Source organism: Lepidochelys kempii, chromosome 11 (assembly GCF_965140285.1).
Source record: "Lepidochelys kempii isolate rLepKem1 chromosome 11, rLepKem1.hap1, whole genome shotgun sequence".
Taxonomy (NCBI): Eukaryota; Metazoa; Chordata; order Testudines; family Cheloniidae; genus Lepidochelys; species Lepidochelys kempii.
The window spans coordinates 60,971,260-60,983,549 of record NC_136390.1 but is presented as its reverse complement, the minus strand read 5'-3'; the positions used below and the strand labels follow the sequence as shown (position 1 = coordinate 60,983,549).

Sequence of the window (12,290 nt, the reverse complement as noted above, 5' to 3'; positions counted from 1 at the left end):
AGCCAGCTAACTTGTAGAACCAGTCTTTTTGATTTGTCCACCTCTTTAACATAACTATTGTATTGCCCAGGTGGATTTATTCACATGCCAATATGTCTCGATAGTCCTTTCACTCAACCCCGGTATGGCAAATTGACACCCACTGGTGCATTGATCACCCATTCCTCACTCCCAGTGGGTGTCTCTGAAAAGAAGTTAACCTGTTGAGATCAGGTAACAAGCAGCACAAGACTGAACAACTAAACTGAGTCACACATTTTATAAAAATAATGCAGTAATCTCCCACATTGTTCACAGAAGCTAGTTCACCTACTTACACCTTTATGGTGTATAGTAGTTGACATAAGAGTTTGCTGACTCTCTAAAACTGCTTCACTGAAAGCATGGAATATTTGAAAACATGGAGTATTTGAATATTTGCAAATAGCTAATTTTATGAGTTTCGTCTAGTGCATCAGCAGGATGAAGTTCTTCAAGAACTTTCCCACTCTTTCCATTGCATGTAGGATTTAATAGCTTTATTTTATAAAAGAACTTGGGAAAGAGAGGTTAAGAAAATTCAGTCCAAGTAAAGTCAAGATCAGATGTCTTTAAAGAAAAGATGGTGTTTCAGAATGTTTCCCTATAAATAAATCAAGTAGAGGGATTCTACCCATGTGTACAATGTGTGTACAATTTTTGGCTTGAATAAATACTTTGTGAAAAGCTGGGCTAGAAATATCTGATCATTTTACCTATTTAGCAAACTCTACGGACACTCTGCTTGACTTGGTCTTGATTACATATATGTGCATAAGTCATGTATGTATTGACTGGAAAACATTAATTATTTGAGTATTCTAGATATAGCTGTGCAAATGGCATAACTAAAGTAGAATGGAATGTCTTCTAATGCAGTACTTTCGCTCCCTTACTCCCCTGCTAGAAGGACCCTTTTCTCCTAACCGTGCTCTATTCTTTATTTTAATGGGAGGATAAATGTTGCAGGGAGGTAGGGGGTTGTCTTTAAATTAACCATTTTTCTTAATCATCTCAAAGACTGTTTCAAGCCTTTTTAATTTTTAGTGTCCAATGGTATGCTACCTGATTGCAGTATTACAGACCTCACCCTTAAGGGAAAGAAGTGTGCTTTTTTTATTGGACAAACAGTAGAAAATGTCTTTTAGTTATGGGAAACTGATTGGCCGTCGATGCTATGAATCAACTATCACAGCAGGAAAAAAATGTAGTGGAACACAGGATTTTATTGGCCACCTGGCAAACACTAAATATGGTTACATTAAGGAATACTATATTGTGTCTTTTTTACTATTTTGTCTAAATATAATTTTTAGACTCTAAAAGCAGTCAGGTAGAATTTACTTCCACTGGCTGCCTTCTACTTGTTCTAACGTATTAAGTTAAAGTTGGTTTGGCAAAGGACAGAAATATCTGATAATCCAGATGTATTAAATTTATTAAAGATTTGGAAATACGGAAGAGTTACCATGAAAAGATTTTACTCACCCCTTTTGGAGTAGCAAATTTTATTTTTATGTGTATGCCATAACTCCTATCTAGGTTTCTGAATTTTATGTCAATGCTATTTCTAGATGTAAATTGTACCTAGGAAAATGTACATTCATTTAGGATTATACTTAAAAGGATAATATGTGTCAAGGGTTTGTAAGGTCAAAATATTGACCTGCATTTTTGTAGCATAGACTCATAGAATTTAGAGAGGAAAAATTTGATAATGAGTCAACTGGTCCATCCCTGGGGGCCAATGCAGAATTGTTGCTATAGTAAATTTTTATTGCTTTGTATCCAGTCAGTCTTGAAATGTTTCAAGCAATGAGGTTTCCATTACTGCTTCTGGAAGGTTATTCCATAACTTAACAAATATCAATCTCAAAAGTTTTGAGATTGATAGTTGAATTAAATGGTTTTCTGTATTAGATAGATTTTAAGTGGTTTTAAAGTGCAGACTAAGTTTGCCCCATAAAATGGAACAAAAATAACCTTGTAACTAATCCTTTTCTTAGTTATTTTCTCGTGCCTAATACTCCAATGGACCACCCTAAATTATTCCTCTCTCTCTGGTATTTATTCATTTCAAGTATTTGAAGAATGTTATAGTCACACATAGTTGTTGCTTTGCCAAGCTATAATGTATTCTTTTAAATCTCATAAATCGATCTTTCCAACTGGTTTAATCACTTTTGTTGCTCTTATCCATACACCCTCTAACTTCCCTACATGTTTTTGAATTTGAGGTGCCCAAAAGTAAATATAGTATTCCAGAACTAGGGTCACCATAGATTTTCAAAGAAGGACTATACCCTTCTTGCCCTTTGGCATGTCATTGCAGCTCAAATTCATATTGGCAGTTTAAGTGCCATCGATTTGCTAGCTCAGACTTTGATTGCCAGAATCAGTCCAATCAAACTCATTATTACTGCTTTCTAGGTACCTCCTTTTCAAGGAATGTCTGTATTTTAATTTTTGCTGCAGATCAGGAAAGCAATGGGAACAAAATCCACTTAGTTCTTCATTTGGCTTTTTCTTGAACAGATACTATAGACAAAAATACCTAGGTCCAGCCCCTCACAAGCAATCCTGTAGTAAAAACGGTTCTTATGCACATATGTGAAGGAAATGCTTTTGTTTTGTAAAAGCCTGTTTTTAATTATGCCAGCTTGTTAACCCACTAACCATTGGTTCAAAGGGTTGCAAATTTCTATCTCTTTGGGAACTGGGCTTATACCTAATGCGGACAACTAAATGAACCATTAAACTATCATCCTTTATCCAAGGCTCCCTATTCCTTGTGGTTGAACAAACGAGTGAAAAGGGCCAAATTTATCTAGGGATTAGGCCAGTTTATTTCCCCTGAGATGAAAAACCTACTGTTCGGAAGAAGATTGCAGCAGTACAGAGACTGCAAAGCCCCCTTGAGATAAAGTGGGTGGCTGTAGAGGACCAGCGCAGGCCAGATAGCATGTGTTGATTATGGTGTGGCCAGGTTCGCTGGAGGATGTGCATTTGGAGTTCCAGCCATAAAATAAACTTATTTTAAACACACATGCTACCTTAGCAGGGAGAATGCCCCCTGAGCAAATTTACACTTCCGTGTACCAGCACTGATTTTTAAGGTGTGTGTGTGTGTATATAGGATACATCTACTTTTCTGGACGGAACAGAATTCCCCTTCTCTGTGAAAGATTCTACTGTACTTATGCTGGATGATACCTGCTATGATTGCTAACAGAATAATTGTGCTGCTAGGGCTCAATCTTGAAAGATATTGAGCTCCCTCAACTCTCATTGAAATTAATAGTTGATAACACTCATATAACCAGCAAAATATTCTTCTTTTCTCTTATAAGAATGTCTGTCTGGCAATCCTCCCCAAAATTAATCCGTAATGGAGGCGAGGAACCCCTTGAGCCATAGACCCTGGCTACAATTTCCCACAGCTCAACCATTGTGCTCCAGAGCAAGCTCCTGTTACTGCTGGCCTATTGCTCTATTTTCAGCTAATCAAACACACACAACTCCAGTGGTACCCTTTTCAGCTAAACTTTCTTTTCTTGTTTCTCTGTGGCCTGAGACATTTGGGCTTCTTTTTGCCTTACTGTGAGCATATGTTCCCGACCCCCACTCCAATACACACACAGCAGGCGAAATGGCCAATGTGGGGAAGAAGGGCAGACAAGAGATGTCTCCTGCAAGGTGCTATTAACAGCCTTGTGTCAAAAATTCCTTCCAAGAAACAGCGCTACCTCCTGGGGGGAGAGTGAGGTCCCAACTCCCACCTGTCTGTGTCGTCGATATCCAAGAAGGCTAAGGGTAAACAGCCCTAGAAAAGCATTCTCTCTAGCAATGAGAGTGCATCGCAAAAGAAAGGGCGAGCTGGAATCCATTAAATCCAACAAGGACAATAGTGAGGAGCTTATTCAAACAGAATTCTTTGACCCTATATTGAGAAATGTTATAGACACCCTTGAGCTCCACCCTGACCTAGCCAAGCTGAATAGGAAGTATTTCCCCCATTTATTCACCAAAGAATTCAGTAAAGTCTCTTGATAAGACAGTATGATACATTCTATTCTTGCTGAGCAGAAGTTCCTAGGAAGGGCAGGAAACTTTGCAGGCAAGTCTTTATTTACATTTTACAACATCCTTAGAGTTAAGCTTCTTAACTCAAGTTAAGCTAACTTGTTCTGCAAGTAGTGTCCCTGTGGGGGGTACTCTGTAGTTGTGGTTGTGTCCCTGCGCTGCTGATTGGAGAACTTTGGTAGTAGTGTCCGTTAGGCTCACACATGTGCGTCTCTCCTTATTTTGCGCCAAGAGGCTAGTCAGCGCCTGTGGGCTAGTTCCCCCTCAGTTCCTTCTCAACCACCCCTGACTAGAGACGGAACTGTTCCCAGTCCATTAGGACCATTACTTTTGATTTGTATTTCTGTAGTTCGCTAGCCTCCTAGTTCTTAGTTGTAGTTCTAGCTGTAGTTTTTTCTTTCTTTTTTCCCCCCTTTAAAAAAAAACAAAAAACTTTTTTCCTTGTTGCGGACCCTTCCCTCAGTGTGGTCTGCCCAGCTTACCAAGCTTCAAGAGGTGCCTCTCTTGCAAAGAGGCGATTCTTGTTGCAGACAAGCATGCCCAGTGCATTCGCTGCCTCAGGGAAGGTCACATTCAATAAAAGTGTGATCTTTGAGGCCCCAGTCTCATAAGGATAGAGAGCTCAGACAGAAAATTATCTTCGTGCAGGTGGCTTTCCCACCCTCTCTGGACCCGCACCATGAGTCACCTGGAAGATATGAGTCTTCCCCAGAGCCCTCAACATATAAAGGCTGTGGGGCGAAGAAACAAGTCACTGATTCCTTTCACAAATCATCAAAAAAGAGCAGAAAATCCCCACAGTGAGCCCTAAGAGAGCCACAAACACTCTGGTATTCTTGGTATCCTCGGTACTGCCGGCACCGAGACCCTCTCTCTGGTATCTATGGCTCACAGAAGTCCTCAGAGGCACGTATCTTTGACAAGCCTACAGACCCGATGGGCACGGGCACCAAGTCAATGGCACTGAGGGACAAGGACAGGAGTAAGCACTCCTCTAAGAAGGTATTACCGGTAAGTAATTTAACATCGGGACTATCATCGACACCTCATTTGGCACCAGAGCATCCAGTATGGACAAGATCTTCATCTTCCATGGTACCGCCAGCAGCATCAAGTCAGTCAGCACTGCTGGAATTCAGACGCTCCAGGGACCTTCATGTATCACACATACCCCTCCCACTCTCTAGTGAAGGCTCAGATAACAAACCTGAGGCTGTAGAATCACAGTACTCCTTCCAGGCTCCTTACAGTGTCCAGTATGAACAGGGTCCTTGAGCATACCCTCAGATAGCCCCACCACCACCACCACCTCGGTACAGCCACCCCTGGGCACCACCACTGACCTCTGTGCTATTACCACGCCAGTGTCCATACTGGGATCCTTGGGCTGCATATCGACACCATGCCTCTCAAACGTCTTACCACTGATGTATTGCTCATAGGGTAGGGTGCGCATCTAACTGGCATTGCAACACAAGACAAATGGTCACCCATGGAGATATCCCTTCACATCAACCACCTCGAGCTAAAGGCAGTCAGGAAGACTGGCACCTATTTCCTCCTACTGATCAAAGTATTACACAAGAGAGTCCTAACAGACAATCGACAAGGGGGAGCCAGGTCACCTTGGAAGTGGTGTTACACTGTCAGCGGCCTACCTCCCAGGCACACAAAACTCAATAGCGGACAGTCTGTTGCAAATTCCCACACAACCATGAGTGGGAGCTAGACCCAGTAGAACTTCACAATCTATTCAGCCGCCACTGACCACAGACTTGTTCACCACTTACCTGAACAAAATATGTCCACGCTACTGCTCCCTAGACAATGCTCTCCTTCTCTGCTGAGATGGAGACCTTCTTTATGTCTTTCCTCCTTTTCCCCTACTATCGAAGGTCTTGCTGAAAATAAAAAGACGGAGCTCACGTCATTCTGATCACTCCTACTTGGCCGAGACAGACTTAGTACCCTTACCTGTCACACTCCGTACCTCCTCTCCCAGTTCAGAGGATATACCCTACATGCCAGCGTGGGGGTTCTCCGCTTCATGGAATGTTTCCTTCTTGGTTCGAACATCTAGACAGCTCCTGTTCAAAGGAAGTATATGAGGTATTACTGCGCAGCAGAAAGTCCTTGACACGACGTACCTACCTGCAAAAATGGTGCAGGTTTCGAATTTGGTGTACTTCCCAACAAATCTCCCTGACATCCGTGACTCTTCCACATATCTTAGTCCCTTTTTGGGCCAGTGCATAGTCTATCTCTAAGCTCTCTGAGTTCACCTAGCAGCTATAACAGCCTTCCACCAACCAGTAGAGGGATACTCAGTGCTGTCACACCCGACCACCAAAAGGTTCCTCAAGGGCATAGTAAACCTCTTCCCGCAACCTCAACTTCCTACTTGGACATGGGACTTAAACCTGGTACTGAAAGGATTGACCAGGCCTCCCTTCGAACCCCTGGCCACCTGTTTGCTTACATACCTCTCAGTGAAAACAGCCTGCCTGATCGCGATTACCTCAGCCAGGAGAAATAGCAGCTCTGATGGCACATCCCCCCACATGGTATTCTTTCAGGCCAAGGTTACGCTTAGGCCACATCCAAAATTCATTTCTAAAGTAACCTCCCCGTTTCACATGAACCAATTATTCACAGGAACCAATCTTCACCTTCTACCCAAGCCTCACCATGACAACAAAGAGGCTATATTACATGCTCTAGATGTCAGGAGAGCCCTAGCCGCCTACTTGGACAGGATAAAGATTTTCAGGAAAATCCTCTAGGCAATTTTGAGGAAAGATCCAAGGGTTCAGCAATATCAGCCCAAGGACTCTCCAAGTGGATCTTGAACTTCATCAGACACTGCTACCAAGTTTGCAATATGAGCCTTCCAAATACTATTCGTACACACTCCACAAGATTGATCTTCTCATACATCACCTTCTTCAAGAATGTCCCTATCTCAGAAATCTGTACAGCGGGGACCTGGGCATCAGTTCACACCTTCGCAGAAAATTATGCGATCATGGTGGACTTCGCCTCTAATGCTATCTTCGTCTCCACAGTACTGTCATCTGTAACTGACCCAACTCAAAAGTCACAGACCTCCAGAAGAGATACTGCTCAGGAGTCATCTATAGGGACGCTACACGTAGAATAAGTTACTCACCTTGTGCAATAACGTTGATTCTTTGTGATGTGCGTCTCTGTGGGTGCTCTGCAATGTACCTCCTCCCCTCTACTTCGGAGTTCTTGTCAATGAGTCTGTGGTAGAGAAGGAACTGATGGGGGTAGCTCATGCACGCTGGCTAGCCTCGTGGTACAGCACGAGGAAAAACAGCACATGTGCTGGCCTAATGGATACTGCGATCAAAGGTCTCCAATCAGCAGTGCACGGATGCAAGCACACCTACAGTGGAGCACCCACACAATGAAGCACCTCTAGAGGGACACATCTCAAAGAAACATCATTACTGCACAAGGTGAGTAACTTCTTCTTTACTCATACTTTCATTTTAAACAAAGCATTGTGTTCCTTGACAAGGATACAGTATCCACAATCAGGCTTGTCTAGACTGAAAAAATTAGTTGTTTTTAAAATGTTATCACTTCTTAAACATCACTTAGCATCTCATGGGTAAAGGCCATGATATTGAAAAAGTTATTAGGTGGCCATGGTCATAGAAGGTGTGATCCGTAGGATGTGCTAGCTAACACGTACTAACTAATGTGTTTGAAAAGTCTGGTTTAGACAGCCACTTTGTAACTTAACATGTGACAGGCTGAATTAAAGCTTGAAGTGAGTCTAGACTTTACTTTGACCAACTTAGCGTGGGTTAAGTTACACAGTACTGTATCTACACTCCATTTTTCAAATATATTAGAATTTGTTAGCTAACACATGTTTAAATCCTGGTCTACACAAGGACTTGGTTGTTCATGACTAGTGTGTTTTTAAGCATTAGGGCGCATCCTTGGTGGTTGAAAATATGCTAATGAATTAGCTAACATGTTTTAAAACAGCTCTCATTTTCCCAATGAAACGCTCAAAGGGGGATTTCTTTCTTACCCTTACTTACCCTAGGATTAGTAACTGACATCTCGCCAAAGAGAAACACTGAATCCTCTATTTCCAGATCTTTATTCTCTGTACATGTTATTCCAGAGCAATAATGTCACATTGTAGTAACCTCTCAGGAATGACTTGAGAGAAGGTCGTCAAGTCAGTTCTCAAGAAAATATCCTTCCCGTGTGGCTGATACAGTTTATGTATAATTTAAATTCTTGGCCATTTAACACCCATGGAACAAAGACTCCCACCTCAGGCAGAATTTGGCTTCTGTCAAATTTACTGGTGGAATAGCTGCCCAAGAAGGAAAGCCATGCTTTAACAGCTGTAAAACCTGAAGAAAAGGACTTCAGATCTTACACTTCACGTTACTTTTGTCTTACTGGCATAAGATGTTCAGGAGGGAGTCATATTTTGTCTTTGATCTGCTCTCTCATCTGGGAAATGTTAACCCTTGGTCACTTCCCAAATGTGGATGGTTGTCAGACAAACTCTTGTAGGAGAGAGAAAACTTGGTTTATATGTGAATTTCTCACTTGTGAGATATTTGGCAATCTGACCCATCCTTCTGGGGACTGTATTGAGAGAGAGAGAATATCAGTACATGGAAAGTTTAATTTGTTGGCCATAGTTCAGGATTATCAGTTACTCTCATTATGGTAAGGTTTTTTTCTGCAGTTTTGGAAGTCCTCTTCTTGGGAAAACGAGCCAGGGTACAAAGCTTGACCAGCATGTCCTGGTTCCATGACTGACAGTTCTATGCTGTCTTCATCTCTGCACAGCAGAAGCAGCAAGCCCAGTTGTATAGGATTTGCATGATGTGGGTAGGATTTTTAAAAGTGTCTAAGTGACTTAGTAATGTAAATCCCTTTACTCATGCTCCTAAGTCACTTAGGTAATTTTGAAAATCCTAGGCAGTAACTTGTAGAAAAGAAATCAGTAACAGGTAAGAAAAAATTTTCTTTAAGTGTATTTTATAATTGTTATGCCATTGAAAAACAGGTGAAAGGAAAGATGGTGTCTTTTACTAGCACAGCTGCTTATTAAACCTTTGCTTTCTGTCAAGTGTTTCTGAAATTCATTGTCTAGAGATGGTTAGAGTTTTATGGATGGGAGGAGTTTGCGTGGGGAAGTTAAGTGCGGAAGGTTTTTAAGTGTTTGCTTAAACTCTGCTTGTCTACTATAATCAACACACTATAAAATTACTGCACTGATTTCCTTTGACTTATTTTCTTTCTCTCTCTCTTTCTTTCTTTCTGCACAAGCACTCCTATCTGGACAGGGAAACATCCCTTCTTCTGAGAAACATTGCAGGAAAGCCTTCTCATTTGCTGACCAAGGTGATGCATCTTCTTTCCACCTGCATGTGACTTTTTCCTTGTTGATAGAATGCACCTCCCACTTCTGAGTTTATAAGTTTGATGCTCACCCCTCCCTCACTCACGCCCCTCCCCTTCTCCCCAACCTGTTACATTTACTAGAGTCACTTTTCCTCTTGTCAGGCTGTTTTTAAAGGCTGTCTCATTTTAAATATACTCTGTTAAGTTACTGCAAATATCCATCAAAGATTCCAAGTTCTCGGAGAGCATGTAGTATTCATCTTAGCATCCTTGGCTAAAAAAGTCAAGTGGAGTCAAAAGTCTGTGGAGTCTGAAAGCTCTTCTGTTCTCCTCCCCTTTACAGGTATAAAAATCAAGCTGTGGGAAGCACATGGACGCTTTTTCTCATACTGCCAGAAAACAATAACATTCTTCAAATGAATTAATTACTAGCAACAGTTTGTCTTCATACTGAAAGAAAGGATAAATTTTCTATTTTGAGTGCTCTTACTTGGTGTAATCTGGAAAAAACACCCTAGTGTAAAACAAGATACTCAGAAGCCTGTTATGGATAACTCCTAAATTATTTCTGTAGCATGGAAAAAGAGTCAAGTTGCAGTGGGGGAGGTTTAGATTGGATATTAGGAAAAACTTTTTCACTAAGAGGGTGGTGAAACACTGGAATGCGTTACCTAGGGAGGTGGTAGAATCTCCTTCCTTAGAGGTTTTTAAGGTCAGGCTTGACAAAGCCCTGGCTGGGATGATTTAACTGGGAATTGGTCCTGCTTTGAGCAGGGGGTTGGACTAGATGACCTTCTGGGGTCCCTTCCAACCCTGATATTCTATGATTCTATGATTCAGTAACACCCCAAGAGCACGCCTCGCATTTTAATATATTGCTGTCCACTTCCTGGCACTGTTCGTTATGTTGGGAATCATAATTACTGTACCCCCTGTAGTTATACCAGAGGAGATGAAGGGTACGGACTCTGATTCTATTCAGTGATGACCAGATGGTATGCGGAAAACTGTGTAGTTTTGTGTTGTAGAGAGACTTGCACATCCATTCTATCAGGAGTCCGACTTCACTGTTGTCCACCTTCTATGTACCATTTCGTTGATTATTTAAAAAAAAAAAAAAATTTAAGTGCTCCTAGGGAGAAGCTGGGGCAAATCCGGAAGATAAGGACTATATATAGATTATGCCGATATAGTAAAGCAACAAGGGCATATTTGCTAAATAGGTAGGCTAAGGCTGTATTTGCCAATTATACTTTAGAACAGGGATAGGCAAACAATGGTCCACAGGCCGTTTTAAGCTGGCCTGCAAGCTCCTGCTGGAGAGCAGGATCTGGGGCTTGCCCCAGAGCACTGGGTTCAAGGCTGCACCCTGTGGCTCAGCCCTGTTCCGGCTGGGATGCTGGGTAGGGGGCCACACCACGTGGCTTTGTCCCGCTCCAGCCGGGGCGCTGGGTTGAGGGCTGCTCCAGCACTGCAGCCGGGGTGCTGGGTCGCGGGCCTCACCACGCGGCTCGGCCCTGCTCCAGCACTCCAGCCGGGGTGCTGGGTCGGGGGCCACTCCACGTAGCTCCCAGAAGCTGCAGCATGGCCCCGCTCCGGCTCCTGTGTGCTCCAATGGCCCCTTCTGCCACTCCAATGGGAGCTGCATGGGCAGTGCCTGCAGATGGGGCAGTGTGCGGAGCCGCCTGGCCGCACTTCCACATAGGAGCCGGAGAAGGAACATGCTGCTGCTTCTGGAAGCCACTTGAGGTAAGCACTGCTCTGAGCCTGCACCCCTGAGCCTTTCCCCACGCTCCAACGCCCTGCACCAGCCCTCATTCCCCTCCTGCTCTCCAAACCCCACGATCCCAGCCCAGAGCACCCTCCTGCACCCCAGAGCCCTCATCCCCAACTAGAGCCCTCACCCCCTCCCGCACCCCAACCCCAGTTTTGTGAGCGTTCATGGCCCGCCGTACAATTTCTATTCCCCAGTGTGGCCCTCAGGCCAAAAACTTTGCCCACCCCTGCTTTAGAACTACTGTTTTTTCTAGTCAGCTGTACTTGTGTTAACACTTTTTTTTAACTGGCCAGCAGCTCTCTGTTTTCCTAAGGAAATTTATTCCAGCTGCTCTGTAGTAAAGGAGCTTTAACAGCAGCCCAGAACAAAAGTAATTTTTCTGCTCTTTCCCAGTCCTCTCCTCTTTTACCTTTTTAAAACCCCTTTAGAGGTTTGGATGCATGAGAATTAACAAATGTGGTGGCATGGACAGAAACCATGAATGTGCCTCTCCCCCTCCCCACCCCCCCTTTCCCAGTTTCATGTCTTTCCTCATGTTCTTCCTGCTTCTGGTGGATTGTATACTAGGAGGGTGTTGATGTGTACACAGTTGCCACAGCATCAAATGAAAATGTGCATGAAAAGTGTTTATCCCACTGAGTAACGTTATCTAGTTTTAGATAAAGCAATCGATTTAAAATCATCATCAAGCTACCTTTTAAATTGTAATTTTTTTTGGCTGGGAAATTTTTATATACAGATTAATATTGCCAAAGTGCATTTGATTATGATTTCTTGCTTGCACATCCTTTAAAGAGAAACTTTCTGGAGAAAACTTTCAAATATTAAACTAAAAACATTTACTGGATCCCATTTCATGTTTTATGAAATCATGTCTACCACATTCACTTAAATGAAGTGTGAACTTCATAGCTTAAATAGTACCGCTTAATTGCTAGCTTTATTAAATACAGATAAGTTTTTCTTTAAAAAACCCTCCAGATATAAGGAAGTCAACTGCAAA

The 12,290-nt window shown here is 42.7% G+C and overlaps 1 protein-coding gene across 6 annotated transcripts in view; it reads left to right on the top strand.

Moving 5' to 3' along the window:
• The window catches only part of RAPH1 (Ras association (RalGDS/AF-6) and pleckstrin homology domains 1), a 158,994-nt gene that overhangs the window by 106,057 nt on the left and 40,647 nt on the right, over positions 1–12,290 (top strand). For 4 of the 6 annotated variants that reach the window (XM_073306495.2, XM_073306492.2, XM_073306493.2 and 1 more), the window contains one exon: positions 9,436–9,510. The exons of the other annotated variants lie outside the window; for them this stretch is intronic. In XM_073306495.2, coding sequence (XP_073162596.2) covers positions 9,436–9,510 — 75 coding nt within the window. The remainder of the gene's footprint in view (positions 1–9,435; positions 9,511–12,290) is intronic. 6 annotated transcript variants of the gene reach the window in all.